Genomic DNA, 25658 nt, shown 5'->3' on the forward strand with positions numbered 1-25658 from the left:
TGTCGGGCAGCTGAGACTCGGTTTCTAGGCCGCGCTTCTCAAATAAGCGTTCGTTGGACATTCTGTGAGCCTTCATTTCCGAGTGAAAATGCAATCTTTATAGTAAAATGTGCTAGTGCGATCAGTAAAAGACTGTAGGTTGCTAAGAAAAAAGTTTGTTCTACCCTGAGAACTCCAGGAAAAAAAATGCAGGGTTTATACTTAATTTGACCTGCGTTAGATATTGATGTGTAAACTACTAATTGTAGTGATGATATAATTTGTTGAATCTATTTTTAGTGCTCGTCCAATCACGTTCTTTTAAATATGTTAATTTAAAACGCACCGAAAATGGATATGAAGGCTAAACAGGGTTTTTCTAAGGACAGGCATTATTTCTAGCTATGACACATTTCATTATTGTGATTTGGGCTACGGGTTCTGTTTTGTTTAAACAGACCCATGTTTCTCTATTTTCTTCTATATTATGATACAGGCTTTCACTGTTAAGCAATTCATAAAAAGTTTTTATTTGACACTTGAGGGCCAGCTTGGAAAAAGTTATGTAACTGATAAAGTATACCATTAGTGTGAGAGTGCCAAAGCTCTTCCGCGTTGTTGTTTTATACTAGTTTTTACATGCAGCAAAGTCAGCTCTTATTTCGACACTCCTGCCGCTCAGCAATGTAACCTTACTCTTCCCTCTGCCCCCTTCATTCTTTCTCCCACATCCTGCTTTATTTTAAATTTGATGTGGGGCTGCTCCTTTGTTCAAAATAGAAGAAAATGTTTAGTGGCACGCTTCTTAATTTTTTTTTTGTAATTTAGCCCTCAAATCTGGGTGTCTAACCATCTTAAAATGGTAAATTAGAAAATAAGGGACACCATCTCATGTGTATTTGTATGTATATATACTGAAACATGAACCCCTATGTGTCTGTCACCACGTTGGTGCCAGCCACTTTCCTGAAGTTCGCAGGTTTCACATTCTATGTAGGTGCTTTTTCTACATGTATTTTTATTAAACAATAGGTAGTCCCTGTCACCTGCTACACATTCTATCTTGCATTTTAAGATTTTTTTGTATTTTCATTCATCTATTCGCACCCCTTTATTTTAACATAGCCATAACTTTACTGTAGAGTTGCTATAAAAGCTTATAATATTATATATATATAAAGTGCACTTTTTTCTTTAAAGTATCACTCCACTGAAACAAAAAAATTGCCATTTACAATGCCAATAGCTCGAACTCCAACAAATGCGAGACCTATTGCATTGCAAATGCTTGTTTTAATAGGGCGAATCAATTTATTTTAACTTCGTGATGTACGCGCTAATTTGATTCCTTGATATAGATACGGAACCGAACTCCTGTAGGATCTAAAATGTTCTATTTGCTGCAAAAACGCATGCAGTTTCTCTCAGAACTTATATTTTTGGAGAACTTTGCATATTTTGCCTGGCCTAAGCAAATATCCTCCTCATTAAGGATGCTATTTAACTGTAAAATGTTCTTGACACCTATAACCTCAGGATAAAGAGCACCTCCCAAACCCAACAATAATACAGTGAACAGGGCCGGCGCTAGGCATGGGCAGTGTGGGTAGCTGCCCAGGGCCTCGCGCTCAGCTCAGGCACATGGGGGCCACTTTCTGTGTGAAAGGTCCACTTTCCTAGTCGACCCACCTGCTCCTTCAGGGCCCCCTTCCCAAAGCAATCACTCTGCTAATGTGTTTTCAAGTGAGGTGTCTCGACTTCGACTTCCCTGCTCATGGCGTGGGGTCATTCATAGAGGTGCAGTGGTGGGGGGTGGGAAAGACTCGGTATAGGAGGTGACAGCAGCAAGGCCAGCAATTATGCCTCCTCACAGGCTAAAGGGCGGGGCAGCACCTCTGTTAAAAACCTGTCTGCCCTTTGTGTATTCCGTTTACCCAGCAACAGAAGGCTCTTTTGTTTTACGGAATAGCTGGACATTAACAAGTTAGGAGAGGTGGCTGAGGGGAGGAGGGAGCATCCAGATCAGACTGGCAGGGCACACGAGGACAGTGTTTAGCAAAGTGTCTTGCTAATGCTTTGAGGCACAGGGGAGGTGTTTTCCATCCCATGGGCCTCAGCACTGGATCAGGCTACAAGGTCATCTGTGGGGGGCCCTTTCACTGGGACTTGCGAAGCCCAGGGCAGGTAGGCCTCACAGCATTCAATTAGGCTGCAGGTCCTGGTGTGGGGCCCCCTTTGCAGGACCTTGTATCCATTATGTAGTGCTGGGAGGCCCAGGGCAGGAGGGCCCTGTCCTTGGCCTCGCAGCGCTATACTGTGAGATCACTACATTTTATTGCACAGAGGGACTAGTATGTTAGCTTCCCAGAGCATGCGACCAGTGCTAGAATTAGAGGGCTAGAGAGGTAATGCAGCTAAGTGCAAAAAACCTGATAACCACCCAATTCCACAGCAGGGAGCTCTGTGGCCCCTCTTTTCATGATTGTAGCAGATTAACTGCTCCATGACACACTTTGAGTTCCCCGGCTCACTTATGTCCCAGGGGCTGTGAATTAGTAATTTCTTGTCCATATAATCACTTGTAGGAGATTTCATGATACAGTTTTGACAGCCCATGGCGAGTGCTGCTCCTGGGTCTTGTTTAACAGGGCAGTGAGGGTGCGGTGCTGGGGTAGACAGAAAGGATCTGCTGTAGCTATACAAGGTTTCTCGTTGTGGAAGAGTGCGACACGCTGTCAGACAGCAGTCACGAAACCTCGCTACCTGTCTTTTCAAATGTAGAAATAGCAAGCATCTTCCTTGATATGATGAGTGACCAAGCACTGATTGAGTCAACTTAATCAGTGCCCGTCCATTGCTCCGGACATCATTGAGGTACTGTTCTGTTCTGTTTAACTTTTAGCGCCCTGCAAGTAGAAGGCATGCGACTGGCATAAACATGCCCAGCAGGACAAAGAATTGCAAAGATTTATTTTCTATAGTCAAGTTTCTTTTATTTTGCCAAGTCTTCTTTTCTTAATTTGCACTCATGCTTTCTTTTGTATTTGCTTGTGGACACTGTTCTCAAAATATAAGGATTATTTTATTGCAAAGCACAACATTGTTTCTTTCTTGTGTATTTTCTGAAATTATGCTTTGACACGTAATTGTGCAGTACACCCCAATCCGCCCCACTCCAATCCACCCCACCCCACTTCACCTCACCCCACACCAATCCACTCCACTTAATACAATCCACACCAAACCAATCCACCCCACTCCACCACATTCAAATCCTCCCACCCCAATCTGCCCACTCCAATTTACCCCACTTCAATCCAGAACAATCTGCCCCACTCCAATCCAAAACAATCTGTACAACTCCAATCCAAAACAATCTGCAACACTCCCAATTTACCCGACTCCGATCCAAAACAATCTGCCCCACTCCAATCCAAAACAATCTGCCCCACTCCAATTTACCCCACTCCAATCCAAAACACTCTGCCCCACTCCAATTTACCCCACTCCAATCCAACACAATCTGTCCCACTCCAATTTACCCCACTCCAATACAACACAATCTGCCCCACTCCAATTTACCCCACTTCAATCCAAATCAATCTGCCCCACTCCAATTTACCCCACTCAAATCCAAAACAATCTGCCCCACTTCAATTTATCCTGCAACAATCCAAAACAATCTGCCCCGCTCCAATCCGCAACAATCTGCCTCACTCCAATCCACAGCAATCTGCCCCACTCCAATCCACAACAATCTGACCGACTCCAATCCAAAACAATCTGCCCCACTCCAATTTACCCCACTCCAATCCACAACAATCTGTCCCTCTCCAATTTACCACACTCCAATCCACAACAATCTACCCCTCTCCAATTCAGCCCATTCCAATCCACAACAATCTGCCCCACTCCAATCCACTCCTATCCAATCTGCCACACTCCAATTCGCCACACTCCAATCCGCCCCACCTCACTACATTCCACCCCACTCCAATTCAGCCCACCCCACTCCTGTGCACAACACTCCACTCCAATCCACCCCACCCCATTTAAATCCACCCCTCTCCAGTCCACCCCACCCCACCCCACTCCTGTTCACCCCTTCCCACCCCATTTTAATCCACCCCACTCCAATCCACCCCAATCAGTCCACCCCACTGCAGTCCAATCCACCCCAATCTGCTCCAATCCAACCCACTCTACCCCAATCTAATCGACCCCACTCCAGTTCAATCCACCCCGCAAAATCCAATCACTCCAGCCCACCACATTCCAATTCACCCCAATCCAGTCCAATCCACCCCACTACACCAGTCCAATCCACCTCCTCCCGTACAGTCCAATCCACTCCCTCCAGTCTACTCAAATTCACCCCACTCCAAACCACCCTACTCTAATCCAATCCACCCAAGCCAATACACCCTACCTCAAACCAATCTAATACACCCTACTCCAATCCACCTCAATCCAATCCAACTCACCCCATTTCAATCCACCTCTCTACAATCCAATCAAGTCCATCCACTTCAATCAACCTCACTCCACTCAATCAAACTCACTCCACTCAATCAAACTCACTCTACAGTCCAATCCACCCCTATCTTACCCACTCCACCCGATTCCAACCCAACCCACTCCACTCTACGGCACTCCACTCTATCGTACTACACTATACGACACTGCACTCTTCCACTAAACTCTACTCCCCTCTACTCAACTGTATGACACTGTACTCCCCCCTACTCCACACTGCAACACTATACTCCAACAAATCCAGTCTATGACACTTTACTCACACCACTCCATTCAAGGGCACTCTGTGCCACTAACTTTTAACCATGCTGAACAGCAGCCACGCTAGTGTACAACATGCCCAATACACATTGCCAAAGCCAATTGCTCTCATAGGCGAGACCTATTGGCTTTGCCAGTGCTTGTTAATGGCGATGTTATTCTGAGCCTTTCCCTGTCATTTGAATTACCACTACCATATAAAAGTGCTTCATTCCACTTTTTCTAAGGAGTTGCTATTATACTATATAATGCCGCTCAGATAATGGACCCTGGAAGGATGATTGTGCATCACATAGATTCAAACTACTGATCTGTAGTTATACAGCCAGGGTGCAACTCACTCAACTATTCTGCTATCATCTGTGAAGAAACAGCGGCCTTTGCTTGCCTCCTCTCCAGGCTTTGTTGGTCAACAGATTTACTATCCAATCCAATTACTCAATTATTAGCGACCACACACAAGGATCCAGGCCTTGCACTTATTTAGCCTTGTTTGTTGCATGTACAGAGCACAAACACACTTTACAGAGTGGGGGAGAGGGAATGAAAAAAAAAAACACACTTACCTGTCTGCCGCTCGGGGGAGAGGGAATGAAAAAAAAAAACACACTTACCTGTCTGCCGCTCGCCATCACCGCCGCCTCCTCTCGGTCTACTTTCCCGCTTCCAGGGCAGGAAGATGGATGCATCCCGCTCCCAGTCTCCTGATGGCCAATCCCAAAGCCACAATGCAGCGTTGTGATTGGTCTGAGCACCATGGATCGGCGCTCAGACAGATAATGGGAGTCTGGGCATGTTCTCCATGCAGGCTGTAATGCAGCCTGCAAGGAGAACTTGCAAAGTGCGCATTAATGTTAGGCCGGCCCCAATGGCCTGCCAAACGTTCATGTGCACGTTAGTGAGTGCAAAGCACTCCTCCAGTCCCCTGCTTTGTCAGCTGAGCAGCCACGCACCGTCCCTCCGGCAAAGCTGCAGTAATAATGAAAAAATTAAATAATAACTTAGCTATTATAATTTTATTTTTCCTTAAGTGACACTGATTAAAAGCAGTGGGGCGACCCTCCTCCGCCACTGGATGTCGGTTTTTTATGATGTCACTTCTTGTGATGTCACATGCAAATTAGAGGGGCCTCGCATCTTCCATCTCGCCCAGGCCCCCACAATTCCTAGGACCGGCCCTGACAGTGACGGTTTAATAAAACCGCATTTATTGCGGCTGCGTCACATCTAACGTCTGGAAAAATACCAGGGTTTATTGGAAAACCCCCTAATACATCAGGCTGAAGTGCACTGTTTTATTTGAATGCCAACACCGAAACCCTTCTTATCTTTTTCTTTCCAATGTGTGCCTCTGTTCCCGTACACGCTCTGGTGAGAAGTGCTGTAAGGAAGTATTACAAAGCGAAATTCTAGAGAGGAAGCATGCGAGCGAGACAGGGAGAGGTCACGTCACTACCACTCACGTTGTTCCTCTCGGTGAAATGTTACATAATGGTGCGTGGCAGCCGTTTCTGGAAAAAAGAGCGATACAATCGCAGTTTACATTTTCCTTCTCTAAAGGGACAAGGAAAAAGCTTGACAGATTTACATATGCACAATAGCGGTAATGATAAACGACGTTACATATTTATATCTACGGCTGCTGCATTTGTCGGTAGCGGTGATGAGTTCTGAGCAGCCACTGGAAACTGTGGCGAGCTTTACTGAATTAAGTAGATTATATTGTGCTATCAGCACGCGCGCTACTTCCTTTTGTTTGGAACTCTGGGAGTTCCACTGGCCGGCAGGGGCGAAACACAAGTCCCTGCAGCACCTAGGGCGCTGGTGAACCCCAAACTTTGAGGGGGCTCCTAGAGCCCAATGCAATGGATATATGTGAGATATGGGAACCTTAAGTGCCCCTCATCACATTTCTGGGAGGGGTCTCACAAATTTGCGTTACTCCACTACTGGACAGTTGTGTATACATCACTGTGTCCTTACATATGCACACCATACATAAACCACTAATCCCCTCCCGTAATGACTGCTACAACTTTCATATATGGTGACTGCTTCACATAGACCTGCACCTTCCACTGACACGTTACAGAAATAAAATCATTAAAAAGCTCAGTCACATCTTCTCAGACAAGACCTAGCATAATCCTTCGACATACACTCTGGTATGGTACGGTGCGCGTGGGCACACACACACAACACACGCATGCTGTCTACAAACATACTGCTTACTACTCCTACCTAAACCTACCACAGATATTCTGGCTGCCAGTCTATAGAGAGATAACCATCTGTGTGTCGTGACAGTAGTTCTACAGTGCCTAAACTGAATTAAGCTAATAGTCAATCAGATTCCCATTGACTAACATAAGGAATGTTTTCCTGAGTCACAAATCAACCCTGAAAGAAAATGTGTGAGGGTTCTGACTGTAACACACAAACAACTACACCCGCAAAACATAAATAACGGTAATGTCTACACCACGTTTCAGTAAAAAGGGAACCATTTTGTCAGGACAATTCTGACAAATTAATAAATGTTCATAAGTGGTTTTAAGTTTTTGTAAAAAGAAACATACGCCAGTGAAAGTCGATGGTAAAAGTATTGCAATAAAAATTTACCAGTATGTGAAAAACTGATACGTTTTGAAAGTGTCCTGCAGAGACTTGAATAGGACCTACGAACCCCTCGGTACCAAATTCAAAGAACACTTAATTGAATGTAAGCAGGAGGTTCGTCTCGGGTAGGACTTTACCTTCACTCTTAGAAAGAATTATGAGGTATCATATCAAGAGTGGCGTTCAAATCTGCTCTTTGTTTTATGGGAGAGTCCGTGCGGGAGTCCCCCCTGTTCTTCATTGATTGCTGGCCTGCCATCGTTTGGAGGCCTCTTTTTGTTTGTATAAATTGGAATCTTTTGTCCACTTTTTGCCCTGTTGGATGACCTCCTTGATCTTTGGCTGCCATTCTTATCGGTTTGGGCTCTGCTGTGGTTTGATCGGAGTCTGTGGTTGTGGTTTTCTTCACTTTTCCTGGCGTGGGCTTTTGCCCGTATTGCCCCTTCCCCTCTTCTCGTTGATGTTGACCTTGTTGCTCCTTCGTGCGTCACTGTCTTTGATGTCCGATCTACTCCTTGGTTGTTTACCGTAGCTAAAGTACCTGTGGGGCTTTGTCTATTTACTGGTTCTGGTAATTATTGTTTAGTGTTCACCGGCTGTTAAAGATCTTTTGGAGGAGACTCCGGGCAAACAAAGGTGCATTTGCTCCCCTAACCAGTGGGCAATTTGGTGTGGCTACTGCTCTGGCTGGTTGTCCGTTTTTTTTACCACGTTAGTGACCCCCTTGTGTGCGCCTCTGTGTTGTTGTCTGCCCTTGCTGAGGTGTTGTTCCTGGCTGTAGGTGACCCTGACTGGTGTAGCCGAAGGTGGGGAGACAATATTTCTCCCGGGGTGTGCCCCTGATGATCTCTTTTGTTGGTCTGTATACTCCCCCTCTGTGAGGCGGCTGTATCCCTCCCCACTCACTGGCATGGGCTTGTGGTTATGGCCGGGTGGACCGTGAAGCTGCTCGGGCGTATCTCTTTTCCTTGTTGCCTGGTTTTTACTGGTAGTGAATGGGAACCTCGTCGCGCTCACACACGTCCACTGGATCTCGCCAAGCCTACTGACTGTGGTTTACTGGTGGATCTGCTTCTTGTGTTCAGTTCACCGAGTGGCATGGACTTCTTGTAGTGTTCTCTTTCCTCATACTTTTATTTACCCGCACCGTACCGTCCTTCTTTATAGTTAAGATGGTGTCCCCCAGCGCTCATTTTCGTTTTCGATTGCCTGCGAGGGTCGCAGGAGCCCTACACCTGGTCGACTTGTTCTCAGGTAGGTAGGCGTTGGGGTACGGGTAGAGACCTGTTTGGTGGTACACTGACCTCGTGTGGGCGCCTTGCAGTCATTGCCTGCCCGCTGTTTCGTTTCGTGGCTCCTCGATTCCTCTATCCCTCTCGAGTCAGAGTCTGGTCGCCATCTTAGCATCCATGTGTTTTGGGCACTTATAGGGTCTGAACTGTCCCCCTGAGGAGCGCGTGGTCTCTGCCCCCACTTTGCCCCGTACCTTCCGCGATGTGTGTAATGATGAGAAGTCCACAAGTGATCGTATGGTTTAAAGATGGTTTATTCCAAGTAACATAGAGAGACCCCACCAGGAGAATCCAGCAAGGTGCTCAGCCCAGCCAACTGTAATCTCCCAGGCAGATCACCAACATTCTGATAGATACATCACATGAACATTCCATTAGTGGTAGAGAAGGATTGCATTGAGAATACCAAGATACCACATATCCTCTTTTCTTAAACAGAAAACAAAAAGCTAAAAACAGCAACGGAGAAGAGGAGAAAATGAAAGCAAGTAAATTGAGCAAAAGCGGAAAAAGGAACAGCAAAGAGAAAACACCCATAAAAAAGCAAAGAAAGAAGAGTGGAAAAACATATAAACCATCCTCCCTTCTTACAGAACTTTAAAAAGGAAGCAACATTGGAAGGCACTAAGAAAAGAGAAAGCACAAAAGAAACCTTCAAAGCAAGAACAAGGAAGATGAGGAACAATAGAGGTGAAACCTCATCTAAACACTATTATGTCTAAGCAGAATACAATTACGTAATGCAAAAGATAACAGTGCAAAAGTAGCAATAAAAGTACACCAAAACTGAGCAAAGAAAGCATAAAAGCACTTAAATAGAGAAAAAACATAAGCTAAATATGTGAATGTAAAACCTAGTCCCTTTAAAGTAACTGGTAAACAAGCATATGTAAAAAGAAACACATAACATGTTCAAAACACTAGACGAGTAAGGAACATATGCAAATGATAATGCTAAAGGACTGTAACCCTAGCATAACTCCTCTGAGGGAGACAAAAAGCGCACACACTACAGGGCACAAAACAAAAATAGACGAGATCTGTGTGGACAACTGACATGGTGCCAGGTGGGACTAAAACCCACTACAGGAAAATGGGACTTGAAACCCATAGCAAAAACAAAGAAATAGAGTAGATGGGACAAAAACCCACTACAAACAAAAGGGACTGTAACCCATCACAAAAACAGTGAAATTGAGCAAGTAGGACTAAAACCCACTGCAAGCAAATGGGACTTGAACCCATAGCAAAAACATTGCAAATTAAACAAGTGGGACTAAAACCCACTGCAAACAAATGGGACTGGGACCCATTGCAAATTAACCAGGTGGGACTAAAACCCACTGTAAACAAATGGGACTGGGACCCATTGCAAATTAAACAGGTGGGACTAAAACCCACTGTAAACAAATGGGACTGGGACCCATTGCAAATTAAACAGGTGGGACTAAAAACGACTGTAAACAGATGGGACTGGGACCCATCGCAAAAGCATTTAAAAATAAACAAGTGGGACTAAAACCCACTGCAAGCAAATGGGACTGGGACCCATTGCAAAACATAAAAACAGAACAGCTGGGACTAAAACCCACTGCAAGTGAATGAGACAAAACACTGTTGTACACAACAGAGTACAAGTAAAATATTTGGACTGTGAGGAGGAAACTACTGTACTACACTAGAAAAAAAAATAATGCGTTATGTACGATAGAAAGAAGCAGATAATCATACACTGCAAAAAATGTTGCACACCTTATATATATGCAAATAAAAACATGAAGTAGTACAGCACAGGAGTTAAAGTTCTCATATTTGCATTCCCTTATATTTTAAACGCCGGAGCTCGATCCTTGCCCCCGAGAAAAATATCCTGATTATAATGAAGAACGCACTGCAACAAAGAGAAATTGCAGATGCACAGTACCTTCAAATCGGGTGTACCTTAAAAACAAACACCAGTTCCAACACGTCCAAACGTACTGCTGCACTGCTTCGTAATAAGTTAAGAACAACCTAGAATGCTGATTTAGGAAGAGCAACGTAAGATGGCGGCACGTACAGTGGCGCAGAGCCGGGTGGCTCACAGCTCTCATTAACATCACAGAACATCAGCAGATAGAGCAGACTCGGCAGGACGTCACAGGAGCATCGATGAAAAAAGCAGGTGAGTGCGAAGAGACACGCGCTACATATTTAAAAATCTCTTAGTAGCAGTTAAACTGACGCTGGCTCTTGTCACAAAAACGATGTAAAAATAAGTGAAAAATACCTCACACACCGTGCCTGAATTAAGAAATAGAAAACTAAGGTGGTGAAACTGTCAAACATTTAAAACGTCGAAATTGATTTACCGCACACTGAGGTTTTTCAAAAGGTGAAAGTACTTGACAAATCCTCGAGGTAAAGTCACCGTAAACTTTAACAGAGCAGCCGGCTCCTCACCTCAGCATAAAGTAACACCAAAGAAAAACAAAACACACGCACTGGCAGTAGGCTCCCCATATCGATTCAGGTGCTCCATATAAGATGATATCTGAAAACAGCTCAAGAAATAAAAGCTTTCTGCTTATGATGAAGCATGAGGCAAAAGAAAGATCGTGACAGTGAAACTCAAATTTCGAAAAAAATGACTGCAGAACGTCTTCAGTCACACTTCTTCCCCAGACAGCGTAGGGAGATTTGATGAAAGTCAATGCTTACTCTCATGTGAAGGCAAAGCACAGGATGAGCCAGGAACTGAAAAGATTCGGGTTTACCCCATTTGAGGGCACAGCTCCAACACAGAATTTAGTAGACTCTCCTTGTACACAGGACCACCGGCACAGTTGGCAAATAAAATGCTGACTCTCAAGTGAGGGTACAGCGTGAGCCACAACATGAAGAAGAACGGGCTTACCCAGCGTGAGGGCACAGCTCCAACCCGAGATTTGTAGACTCACAGGTACACAGGACAACTGCCAGACTGCTGTGGGCAACCGATTGTAGGTCACTGGTGGGGTCATGATGGCAGTTGGGGTAGCTTTTCTTGTTGCAGGAGGTCCTTTCTTAATTTGAAGTTGTATGAAGTACTTCTATACTTGACAGATGTAGGTTCTTTCTTAAGATCGTCACCAACATGTAATGATGAGAAGTCCACAAGTGATCGTATGGTTTAAAGATGGTTTATTCCAAGTAACATAGAGAGACCCCACCAGGAGCATCCAGCAAGGTTGGGGGTAGCTTTTCTTGTTGCAGGAGGTCCTTTCTTAATTTGAAGTTGTATGAAGTACTTCTAGACTTGAAAGATGTAGGTTCTTTCTTAAGATCGTCACAACATGTAATGATGAGAAGTCCACAAGTGATCGTATGGTTTAAAGATGGTTTATTCCAAGTAACATAGAGAGACCCCACCAGGAGCACCCAGCAAGGTGCTCAGCCCAGCCAACTGTAATCTCCCAGGCAGATCACCAACATTCTGATATATACATCACATGAACATTCCATTAGTGGTAGAGAAGGATTGCATTGAGAATACCAAGATACCACAATGTGCTTATGAGATCCTCGTGGCACTTGGTCAATTAAGTTGCGTGCTTCATTTCCATTTATTTGTTTACTTTGGGGCACCACCTATTCCAAGATGGCGGACCCCATGGTGGTATCGGTTTCGTTTTCGCTGTAGAGTTCGGGACCCCTCCACGGTACATTTGCTTGCCTGGTTGCTGTACGGTGGGGTGCAGGAATAGGTCCGCTTGTGGTGGGCTGACTTCGTGCAGATGTATTTCCTTCTTCTGTTTTCTTTCCGGCACCTTGGTCTCCTATGAGCCGTCCCGGTTCATCTGAAGATCCCCATCTTTGTCTCGCCGCGTCTCTGGCATTGGGATGTTACCGGGTCTCCTCCTTCACTTCTGCTTCATTGAGCGGTACGCGCTTTCGCTTGTTCTCTGCCCGGTACCTTCCGACGTATGTGTAGGCGGTTTTTGCGATGGTTTGGGTTCTTGGTCGGGTTATATTTTGTGCAGCGGCCAGGGCCGACAACCACGCGGAGAACAACAGGATCACATCGGTAGAGCAGAGAGTCAGCGACATAGAAGATGCTGACCAAAACTCAAACAAAATCATAGCTGCTTTGTCTAAATCCATGACAACAGTCCTAAAACTGACAGCAGAACTGGATGATCAAAAACAGGAAGGGCCACATAAGGATCCTTGGGGGTGCCGGAGGGGGAAGAAGATAAAGCCGGTTCCTGCATGGTCCTCATCGGGGACCTGATCCCCAAAATCACAAATGTTAAACTGGATCAACCTTTTGAACTAGACAAGGCCTACAGGGTCCCAGCATTGAAATCACCAAATAGACCGGGACCACGCCCGATTATGTGCAAACCCCTACACTCACAACACACAGAAGCCATATGCGGGATAGCACGGAGAAACCAGAACATGCAATGGAACGCCCACAAAATAATCCTAACCCAAGATTACTCCAAAAGCACAGTGGACATAAGAAAGGGATTCCTGGCACAACGCGACAAACTAAGGGAAGAAAATATCCTGTTCTCTTTTGTGGGACCCACCAAATTCAAAATAACCAACAAGGGGAGATCACTAGTCTTTGAAGATCCTAATGAGCTGAGCAGATACCTATAGGACCCAACACAACAAGACATGGAAACATCACAACCAGGCTTGAGCAAGAGAAGGGCCTCGCCAGAGCCAAGAACTGAAGAAATCGAGGGCTGCAAAGAACAAAGAAACTGAAGACCTTAACCGAGACACCCAACCACATCTACCTCTGAAACAACCATAATCCTCAGAACTATACCAGTACAACAAAGCTACCTCATACCTGCTGCTACATATTCTTCTCGTATAGAAACGACTCTTAACGTTTAAGGACATAGGAAGTATGTGGGGGGTTAATGCAACCATCCTTGGCTGAGTAGAGGCGTAACCTAAAGAGACACTCTCAGGGAGGCGGATCAGGGGATCTTGCCGTCGCACACTCAGCATGCAAGTTGAGGGGAGGGAGGGCGGGAGTGGGGGGGAGGTTACGGTTCGTATGTTTTGTCCGTCTATTTCGTCTAGTTCATCTCGTTTGTCCAGTCTGTCTTTCATGTACTACCTATGATTCTCGACTACTCCGTACAAACCACTACACTTTTCCATTTCTACAGCATGCTATTCAGCTGCCCGCACCAATCCAAGTATACGGGGGTGAAGGCCCATTGAGCGTTACACCATTCTAGGGAGAGGACTCGCGCAACCCATACTGGGAGGTGGGGGGAAACGAGTGGCGCACACAGAATACCTCATGACACACAACAACCACCCCTCTTTGGTATCTAACCTCAAGATAGTCTCTCTAAACGTTAATGGCTTCAACCACTCAGTCAAGAGGAAGAAGATCCTAGACTATTTAGCTAAAACTAAAGGTGATATCATACTGCTACAAGAGACCAAACTATCTCTAGAAGACGCGTCCAGAGTCAAGGCAAAATGGATAGGGCAGGTAGCATGCTCATCAGTGTCAGAAAAAAAAGGAGTCATCACACTCATAAACAAGAAATCCAGAATAACAATAGAAGACCAACAGCACGACACGGAAGGTAAGATACTAGTAACACAGTTGAAAAGAGACAGCGAAACAATCCAAGTAGTGAACCTATACGCCCCAATCACAGATGACACCAGATATTGGGAGGATGTCGCCTGGAGACTGGAAACTGGCCCCCCAAGCGACATGACAGTGTTGGCAGGGGACTTCATACTGGCACTCGAACATACCCTAGACAGACAAACAGAGGCGCACAGCCTCCCCCCGCCTCTCACAACAGCTTAAAGAACATTTGCAGCAGGTTCAACCTCAGAGACCCCTGGAGGCTACAGCACCCAGACACCAGAGACTATATGTTTTACTCCAGCCCACACAACTCCTACAGTAGGATTGACTATATATTAATATCAGGCTCCCACACCCACCTAATAGATCACACAGAGATAGCGGCTAGGACAATCTCTGACCACTCATGCATCAGTCTGTAATTGACGGGCCGACACAACGAACACATCACACGCAGATGGAGGTTTAATAAAACTGCTATCAACAACCAAGAAGACAAGGCAAAGATAGAGCAAGCTATCAACAAATACATACAACACAACGACACACCAGACATGGACCCAATCACGGTGTCGGACGCACTAAAAGCCACAGTCAGAGGCACTCTAATCGACATCATGGCTAATCGAAACAAGATAGCGAAATCACACCTAGACTGACTAGAATTAGACATCAAAAAGTTAGAGGGATCCCAAGCAAGGACACAAGTAATGTAACCGCATTAACTGAACTGACAAAAAAGAAATGCGCATATAACAGAATTCTGAGTGAAAGGGCGTGCCTGTGGATCAACAAATACAAACAGATTAACCTATGCGAGGCCAACAAGACAGGGAAATCCCTTGCGGCATACCTGAAATACAGAAAGAGACAACATACCCTACCCTCTATCACGGACGCAAATAACATCACACACACCAAACACAAGAACATCCTGCGCACGCTCTCTGAGTTCTACCAAAATCTCTACAGTAAGGACAACGCACTAGACCAGGAGGGTATCGCAGATTACTTAAACAGACTAAACCTGCCCAAGATAACTAACGACGAGGCAACCACACTAGGGAGAGAGATAAGTGCTCCCGAAATTGAGGCGGCTATCAAGTTGCTCAAAGAAAACAAGGCTCGGGCCCGGACGGCTATACAACTTCCTTCTACAAAACCTTCAGGCCTCAACTACTCCCAACCATGAAAAAGATCTTTAACCATTGCGAGGGGGTGGGCAGAGTATCAAACACTGAGAGGGAAGCTAATATTATAGTGAATACTAAGTAAGGCAAAGACTCGCAACGTCCCCAGAACTACAGACCCATTTCCCTTATCAATTTAGATTGCAAAATGTACGCCAAAATCCTAGCCACAAGACTCAACGCGTTACTCCCAAAGCTAATAGGGTATTCACAAGTAGGCTTCATGAAGACACACATGTCACATGACAACACAAGACTCCTCTGCCACGTCCTCGAACAATCATCCACATCCAACAAACCTGTGGTGGCAATCACCCTAGACGCAGAGAAGGCCTTCGACAGAGTGTCCTGGCACTTCCTAGAACAGTGCTTAAGGTCTTACAACCTGGGAAATGACTTCACACGGAAAATTATGGCACTTTACTCAGACCCAAGGGTGCACATAGCAATTAACAGGGGAGTCTCAGAACAATTCACCCTACAGCGAGGGACAAGACAGGGCTGCCCCCTGTCCCCCGCACTTTTCTTGCTGGCTCTCGAGCTGCTAATCAGAGACATCTTAGCCAATAGTGATGTTACGGGAGTCAAGATAAATGGGGGTTCTGCCAAATTAGCCTCGTATGCGGACGACATACTCATTATCACAGAGGACCCCATAGCATCCATACCAGGCTTCATGGAATCCATCGGTAAATACTCTGCCCACTCAGGGTACAAACTCAACAGAGACAAATCGGACTGCATGCCACTCACCATCCATACCACCAGAGAGGTGGTTGACAACTCAGGTCTTGCATGGCGGCCAGAGTTCATCAAATACCTAGGAATCCAATTCGGGAAAAACCTCAAATCCACACTTGAACAAAATGAGAAGCTGACCTTAGAAAAAATAAAAAAGCTCCCGGAGGCATGGTCACCCAAGTTTGTATCCTGGTGGTTGAGAGTAGGCACAATTAAGATGATGATCACTCCGGTGATCAACTACCTGAGGGGAATGATCCCATTTACTCTAACAGGCGACTTTCACCGCAAAACCGACAAGCTGCTAAACAAGTTCCTCTGGCAAGATAAAAAACCTAGAATAAACCTAAAAAAACTGAGATTAAATAAGAACCTAGGTGGCCTAAACCTGGAAGATTACAGAACGTTCCAGACCGCATCTATAGCAAGACAGGGAGTGTACTGGGTCACAACCAACCCAAACTACACGCCGGTGTGGCTCAAAATAGATAAAACCATACTTAACAACCGTGACCCACTATCACTACTAACCATAAACAAACTATCACAAAACATGAGCCATATACTCAAAAACACCAGACTCGCCCTCCTCAGAGTGGATAGATTACTAAAACACAGCATCAAAAACTCCAAGTGGGAATCACTGTGGGGAAATTCAAAGATAAAATACAGAGGAAAACCCCTAAACATAGACACATGGACAAAAATAGGAATCTTGTTCCCTGCCCACCTGGAAGAAGGGGGCTCACCCCTTACATTCAGCACTCTACAATCCCGACATAACTTACCTGACATAGAACTCTACAACTTCCTCAAAATCAGAACTGCCGTAACCAAATCAAACTTAACCAATCACACACCATCAATCTTCCAATACTTACAAAACCTGAACATAGGGGGCCACCAGAACTCCCTTATCGACAAACTTCTCCGCCTCAACGCCTCCACGCTGAATAGCAAAACAACCAAATTCTGGGAGGCAGACCTAGACTCCACCCTGACGGAACAACAAAGACACGCCCTCTGGTTAGCCCCCTCCAAGAATATGGTATCCCCGATCCTTGCCCAGACAACATTTTGGCTGCTACACAAACTTTACTGGACCCCGGCCCGCCTAGCGGCCATGGGCCTGAGAGAACACGACCGTTGCTGGAACTGCGACTTAGAACAAGGTGACCTGGCACACCTCATCTTCAATTGCACAAAAGTCAAGAGATATTGGAACAAAGTCTTCTCCTTCATAAACAATACCTTAGGATGCACTCTTAGAGTTATCCTCTCTTACTACTGCATTCATAACTTCTGACCTAGACTCGCAACAAGACAGCGACCTGTAGACCCCTTATTAACAGCAGCAACTAAAATAGTCCTCACCAACTGGAAGGACACCTCCAAGGCCACCTTCAAGGGGTGGCTGAATTGAGTGACGTTCTTGAGGGGGGCAGACATCACTACCCTTTGCAACACACCATGGAGAAACACTAACTGGGGGTTGTGGACCTCCCTAGACAGATTCCTAAACCCGTATGACCCACCGTGAAGGGCAAGCTATAACCAATGACATTAAAAAAGCACGGCCCGGTTAGTCAGAGCAGACACCCCCACTACCCGTCTCCCCACTTACCCTCTTTCTCTTTCCTCTCTCACCCAACCACTACTTTCCACAGAGTAGTCCAGGGGACAGGTGCCAGCCGTACCCCATGACCCAAGTCTGCCAGCCAGACCTATCAGGCACCCTCCCCATCACATAACGCCGCAGGGTACATGTTCTATGTTATATGTTAATTGTTTTACAAGGGCTTTAACAGGGAACACAAGCCTCTGTAACCCAGGCTACCAAGACCAAAATCTAAATTGATCGCCTCCCTGTATGGACAACGCAATATATAAACGATTAATGTCTTACATGTCTGTAAAAATCCAATAAAAATATATAAAAAAAAGAATTCTGAGGAAAAACTGTCTGGCATAGACACCCTTGACATGCTCAAGTGGGGTTTAACGGATGTGGATTGAAGTCCAGTGCAAGATAAAGCAAGTTTGCTATCCAATAAAGTTGGGCCTTCGCCTTAGTTCACTCCAGTTCGCCATAACCCACACAATTGGAAAATGTTTTCCGATAAAAAAGACAAATTAACTACAAACAATGCAAAATAATAAACCGGGGGACCCAAAAGGGAGAACGTATACAATTCAAGAAATACAAAATAAACATATTTTAATAAAGGCTAGCAGTGCCAGATACCCAACAATCAAGGAACTAGAACATATTCTTAGAGAATATATAGTAAGCTAGCAAACAAGAAAATGTACATGTAGAGATTTGCATTTTTCGATGGCAGGCACTCTAATAGATCTGCTCTTTTCTGAGACCTCACAATATCAACTCCCTCTCTTACGCCGACGACACACAACTCATTCTCTCCTTCATGAACAAGACACCCAAAACGCAGATCAACTTCAATGCCTGCATGACTGAAATCGCCCCCTTGATGAAGACGAACTGTCTAAAGCTGAAAACCAACAAAACCAAAATTGTAATCTTCAGGAAGAGCACATAACTGTGGGACCCCACTTGGTGGTCAACAGAGATAGGACAACTTGTCACTGTTCCAGCTACAGTCCAATAAGTATAACTGGAGTTATGCATTTTGAAGGAATAAATTACAATATAGTGCTTAAAAGCTTAAAGTGCCATCTGGGGACTAGTCATGCTTGATCCGTGTAAATCCAAAAGTTCAGGCCGGCTGCGATGGAGCTCGGGTCGGATACAGGGACCAGCCTGAAAAGTACCTGTGATGCATCTTCGATGGAGTCTAGATGCAAGAAGGAAAGAGTTATAGGGCGATGTCGAACCACTGGATCGGAGGCAATGTGCCGATGTCGAACCACTGGAGTGAAGATGGTGTGTGAACGCCGAGCCACACCAAGTCTGAGATGCATCAGAAACTGGAGAAGATGCACCTTGCAGTTGACGATGCAAGGTCCATGCAGCAGCGACGATGCATCGGGCAGATGTGCCAGTTCTGACCACTGCAAAGACGTTGATGCATAGATTTTAGCAGTTGCCGTAACTTCATACCCACTTCCAAGGCCCCAAGACTGGATTGGCACCACTTGGCAGGGTAAGACTTACAGCAAGCAAAGTCCAGGTGCTGTTGAACGGCGATGAGAAGTCTTTGATGCCTCTGAGACTCAGAACAGGCAGCAAGCCAGCATGCCCTTGGACTCACTCTGGGTTGAAGTGAGATGGGTCCAGTCCTTCCTCAGCAGAGCAGAAGGTAACAGGCAGCAGGGCAGCACAGCAGAACGGCGGTTCTTCCAGAGCAGCAGATCAGCAGTGTGGCAGTTCTTGTAACAGCACAGCAGTCCTTCCCTTGGCAGAGTTCTTCATAGGTCCTATAGTGTCTGATTTTGTGGGGTCAGAGTCCCATTACTTATACCCAATTGTGCCTTTGAACTGGAGGTGACTTTAAAGGGTGCTTTGAAGAGAACCTCCCTTGCAGCTCTGGTTCCAGACTCACCACAGAGTGTATGCATCCCTTTGTGTGGGGAAAGTACACAGCCTATTTAGGTGCAAGTGTCAGTTCATCCCTGCCATCCTGCCCAGGATGACCCACCAGGATGTAGATGGCCCAAGAGTCACACCTCAGCTCCCTTTGTGTGTGTTTGTCTAGAGGGAATGCACTAAGTCCATCTGTCACCCACCCCAGTTGTGTATTGGATACAGACTGCAGGCACACAGGGGTAAGAGCAGAAAAATGTCATCTTACTAATAGAGGCATTTTAAAGGGGTAGTGATAAAGTCATATTTACCTGTAAAGAGGATTTATTACTACCAGTCCAACAATATGACACATGACAGAGCTACTCCTTCTTAATGAGGTATTATAGCTATTAGGTGTTATAAGGAATTCCCAATGTTAACCTATGATAGAGGTGTGTGCCTCACAGTAGTGAAAAATGAATTTGGCTGTCCTTCACTACCAGGACATGCCAAACTTAAAAGTAACGCCTTACCTTTTGAATAAACAGCACCATGCCCGATGGGCTACCTAGGGCCTACCTTAGGGGTGACATATGTAATAAAAGGGGAGTTTAAGGCTTGACAATGGCCTTTAAATGCCAAGTCGACATGGCAATGTAAACTGTCTGGGTGGCATAAACAGTGCTGCAGGCCCAATAGTAGCATTTCATTTACTGGCCCTGGGTGCTTGTAGTGCACTCTGCTAGGGACTTATAGTTAAGTTAAATATGCTAATTGTAGATAAGTCAATCAAACTATTGACCAGGAGAGAAGCACATGCACTTTAGCTTTAGTTGGCAGTGATAAAGGGCCCAGAGTGCTAAGGCCCACAAAAAGAATTCAGCAACAGTGGAGGCAAACGGACAAAAAGTCTGGGGCAAGACCATCCTACGGCTGTCAGGTCGAACACAATGCTCATCCTGCTCTGATGCAAGACCAACGTTGGTAAATGAAGGAACTGGGGTACAGGGAGATAACACAATTTGCCCAACATTGAACGAGTTGGTCAATTGAAATTCTGGGTTTAAACTTCTGGATCACTAATTCCACATCTCTTAACCTACACTTAGACCACGGCTCTGCAACTAACTGCTGTCATCCTTGTTGCAGAGGCCTAGTAGTTTGTGTGTGGTTGGGTAACCTTGGATGACCTCTGTGATGGTGGAAGGGTGATCTTTGATTTTGATTGTCTCATGAGCATCAGACCCCATTTTCAGGCCTCCCAATCTGCAGATATCACAGCTGCTGGGTTTGTTAGTGAGTCAGGACCTCACCTAACTGACTTTGTTATCACCTATGATCCTTTTCATTTTCAGGATATTATCCACTTTAGTTCTTCCCGTGCCTGTTTGCCTTGTTTGTCTACCCAGCGGAATATTTCATTTCCACACACTTTTTTCTGTAGGAGATGCGCCCTAGGCAGCACCAAACAACCGTTTGATACAGTGATCAAGGTCTAAATAGGTTGCCACTTAAGTTTCACTGGAGCAACGCACTTTTTCACCATCCCTTTTAGATGTGCCATTGGCATGCAATGTTTATGTTCCTTTTTATTTCTTTCTCCCAGCAGACAAAGTTCCTTTTAATCAGGCCAAATTCCTAAACTGATGATTTTGAGGGCAAGGCAAGGCACAGCAATGCAGAATGATGATGGTACTTTCCTGAGATTCGATGAGCTGGTCAACAGTGCTGGTTTATAGGGGAGGGCATTGTTTTGTTTTATTCATTTTCTTCGTAGTGCCCCCAAACGGCCTTCTTCTGCCACAGTCAAATGTGTTAATTGCAATTTCGCCCCATGCAAGGATTTCTCCCACAACTGGCTTTATATTGTTCCTGCATTTACTGTATATATTATCACAGCATAGATGCTAGTGTTCCTCAAACTAAAGCAGTTTGCCCAGTCTGTAGAAGGAGTCTGTTCTTTCCCACTATGTCCTAAGAAACATGCGAAGTTAATCATTATTTAAGGACCTTTCCCTTTCTTCTTGCGCTTCCTGAACCTTACTCTGCCTCGTGGATCACACAAGAATCTTCAAAACCCAGGCTTTACAAGTGTACAGTAAACAATGGCCCCTTTAGGTGAAATGTTATGCCTCTCACAGGTGAGTGCTGGGTTTGTTTTGTATTGGGCTCCTAGAGAAGTTTGTAAATTCTTCGAACTTTGACTTAAGAGGGCTGGAGGAACCACTAAATAATAATAGGTTGAAAGGCAAAATTTAGGAAGTCGTATAGGTAGGAATAACTGTTGGACCTTGAGGCTACTATTAAAAAGGTGATGCGCGTGACTCACAAATCTTACTTTTTCTAAGTTATTTGAAGTGTTTCAATTTAAATTCCCGTTAGCTTTATATCTTGTCTTTGGAATTCTAATATGCAGTTGGTTAACTACATATTTTACCCTTTCTGCTTTGTTTGCATTACCAACTCTAAGATACGTGATATAGATGGTCAGCAATTTCTTCTGGTTACTTTCCCTCACATGCATGGTAGTTGGTGATCTATTTGGTTGTTGGGTGACCAGCCAGGCCAACCCCTTGTTACATTTCGAATAACCTGGTACAGCGTGAAAGGAGTTTTTGGTTCACATTTACATCAGCCTCGCAGTTATATAACAGTTGCAGTACTTGCCCTTAGCTTAGGGTATATTAATTTTGGTGTGAGTTACTCTTCTAGCTCGATTTACGTTGCACACATAAACACCTGAAGTGCCATCCACACTCAGTGTTTGCATTCACCTGTTTTTGTCATCAGTAGATAGCTGAATCTTAATTGTGTCGCAGTTGTAGCAAGTTAAATTGATAAATGTAGCTATTAATTTACCTATTAAATTAATGTACCTTCTAAAGCAACTTACAATTACCTTTCTTTTCCAGGCACTCCCATGCAAGAGGAAATCATCAGGTAAGTTTAATCCCTTAATATTTCTCTTACTGAGTATGTTTAAGACTTCATCTGTGTTTTTATAATCCAGATCCTTGACTCCTGGACAGATGCACATTTTAGCCGCAGAGTTGCCCAAGCTTCTTGTGTGGTAATTTTTGTCAGAGATGCACAATGTACCAACTAGATAGTACAAATGTGATAAATGGAAATGCTATTACATACTCATGCCTACTCAATCAGATGTCCATTCCATCAATGTATAGCCCAAACAAACGGTGGCATTTTAAACGCGGATTAACCGTATTCGTAGTCTTGGTTCTTTCCCAAGATGGTCAGTCAAGGCCCAACTACCAGGCCAGGTCCCCTCTGACTGGAAACACAAGCAACTCCAGGATTTGGTGATGCCACACCAAGTTTCTTCAACAGTGCTTCTAGAGTGCTACATTTGCACCAGATTCTCAGCATAGCCGCTGCATTTCTAAGTACATTCTTGTAAGCATCCTGACATGCAGAAACGGCTCTGATCCTCAAGACCACTGCTCTATTTTGATGAACAAGGATAATTGATTTTCTCATTATCTCCTAGTGGTCTGATGGAGCTGTGTCTTGTGTTTACGCCACTTCACCTCAGTTCTAGAAGAATTAACAAATAGGAAATACAGTTTGTGATTTGTCTTAAGGATAATTAAACCATCTCACCCTCACGGAGAGGGTTGTGCACCTCCCTCCGTACTTACTCACTTTGGTGCATGTCCATGGACTTCATTAAGGAGTCACAGCTGCGACCCCTTGCTTGCCCTTTGCGATTACTGGCACTGCCTTTACAATCCGTGGCCTCAGAGGTCGCAAAGTATGTGGCATAGTGGCAGACCGTTCTTCTCTTTGTTTCCTCAAACACATTTTATTACCCTGATAGTGAATAATGAATGCCGAAGAGTGTGTGACGTCACAGCCGCTACCCTTAGAATTTTGGCGAATTGACGTGCATGTGCACGTTTTGCAAGGACATAGGATTAGAATCACAATGGGAACAAAAGAATGATAAAAATAGCAGCAGAACAGGAATGGATGGCGTTACATCTAAGAATACAATGTAAACAAAGCATACAAAAGGAAGTAGGCGCACCTACAGCCAATGTGCCGAAAGACCATATCAAAAGAGAAGCCCTTTTCCTCGTAACTTAACTCTTTGTAGTGTAAATGTATCTTAGTGGCGAAAAAAATACAATTCCCTGCAGATTTTTTTGGCATTGAGGTTTAAAAGAAAAGTTTTTCAAAGCATTCCGGTCTGAATCAAATTTCGACAGCTAAAATTGTGATTTTCCTTTAATATTGTGGCCGATGAGGTTATCTTTTATGTGCCATCTGACGGTTGTGCTTCTGTGCTTTGAACGGGATAAGATGTCACTATGAGACTGATCCAGTTTGTGTGGTGAATCTTCTGTCCAGTCCTAGTTTTCCATCGGCCGTTGTGGAATGGAGTAACCTCCGCTAAGGCCACAGTGAGAAATTCACCATCGCTTTCCTCTAGGCGTCTGGTTATTTCCACCTATACACTCCTTCAGAGGACAGCAAGCACACTATGGCTCAAAAGAGTCAGTCTCTAAAGTAAGAGGTTAGCATCTTTTCGCTGCCTTAGTATACTTTATCGCTTTGTCACTGTTTCCCAATCTTCCCCTTACCCAGGGCCGGACTGGGAACCCAAAGCTGCCCTGGAAATTGTGTCGGACCTCCCCTGGGGAGGGGTGTAAATGTGAAGCACTGCTGCTTTTGTTACTGGGAGCTGATATTGCAGCACTGCTCCAAAACCGGTCCCCCGGAACAAAAGTGGTCCCAACCGCTGCAAAACCATCCCCCACTCTTCCAGCCTCCCGGGAAAATGACTGATACCTTCTACAGCCAGTCCAGCCCTGCCCTTACCCTTCTCTATCCCTTTCTGACTTTCTCTTTCTTGCTGTTGGTCAAAGTCTCATGAAGATAAAAATATCTTGGCCTCTATTACACATAGTTCACGGGAAGGGCAAACGCTTTGTGCCCATGTATGTGTGTCCCGGGGCACTATGGATTACAAAAGGACCTCTCAGAAAGCCCTTTCTGTAATTTGGATTATGCCTGCGCTGTGTGCCTGCATGACCCCAATGGGGCGTGCCCTCATTTTTATGAGGGTATGACCCCCCATTGAAAAAGAGGGAATCCTTTTGTGCCTTGTTAATGACAAGGCAAGAACAAAGGTTTGGGTCCTGTATCTGAACTGGCTTGGACCACTAAAGTATGCTAAACAAACAAAGAGGCCAGACAGATTTATTTTTCAATTTTTGATCCCACCCAGCTGATTAGTTCTGGAGGGTCATCTATTTTATTTTAGTTTTTTTGTATTTTTAGAAAAACATTCAACTGTTTCATTTAAATATGTCATCAAATAGACAGTCAGCAAACAGTGAAAAAAACATAAGAACAAGTGAAATGTGCAATAATATACAAGTGCTGTACAAGTGCTCGAAAATCAATACTGTCAGTTCATACTGGCAACACCAAAAACAATAAATCAAATACCTAACAATACATTCACATTAGGAACCAGTCCTTTATGTTAGGTACAAGAAGACAGGCGGACATACAGTTCAAAATGACTGCCTGCCTGTCTAACTAAGCCAAGGATAGGAAAATAAATTAGGGGGTTACAAAACTAGGGATAACACTGCTTACTTCACTCGCAGACGCCTGTGAGTGAAGTAAGCGGATCGCCCCCGACCGCCCACAACGTACAGCGAATTCACGTTGCTGACGAACTGACAAACATTTGAATGTGCAAGGGAGATCACTGAGCCACGGCGCCGGCTGCCCTCAAAACAGTTGGCTCCAGCCTAGATCCGCCTAATAACCAGGGATTCCCTTGATACTCCTCCACTCACTTGCAGAAAGAACGCCCTTCCACACAGAACCGCGGTATATGAGAGGCGTTCCATTACACTGCAACTACTCATGAGTGACATCCACCTGTCATTCCCAGTTTCGGCTCCATCCAGTCC

The 25658-nt window shown here is 44.9% G+C and overlaps 1 protein-coding gene across 1 annotated transcript in view; it reads left to right on the plus strand.

Annotated features, from left to right (window-relative positions):
• IL17REL (interleukin 17 receptor E like) overlaps positions 1-25658 on the plus strand; it is a 687219-nt gene that overhangs the window by 88300 nt on the left and 573261 nt on the right. Inside the window, exon 2 of the mRNA XM_086967317.1 lies at positions 22620-22647. Coding sequence (XP_086823443.1) covers positions 22620-22647 — 28 coding nt within the window. The remainder of the gene's footprint in view (positions 1-22619; positions 22648-25658) is intronic.

Source organism: Lissotriton vulgaris, chromosome 1_1, assembly GCF_964263255.1.
Source record: "Lissotriton vulgaris chromosome 1_1, aLisVul1.2, whole genome shotgun sequence".
In the NCBI taxonomy this organism is placed as follows: domain Eukaryota; kingdom Metazoa; phylum Chordata; class Amphibia; order Caudata; family Salamandridae; genus Lissotriton; species Lissotriton vulgaris.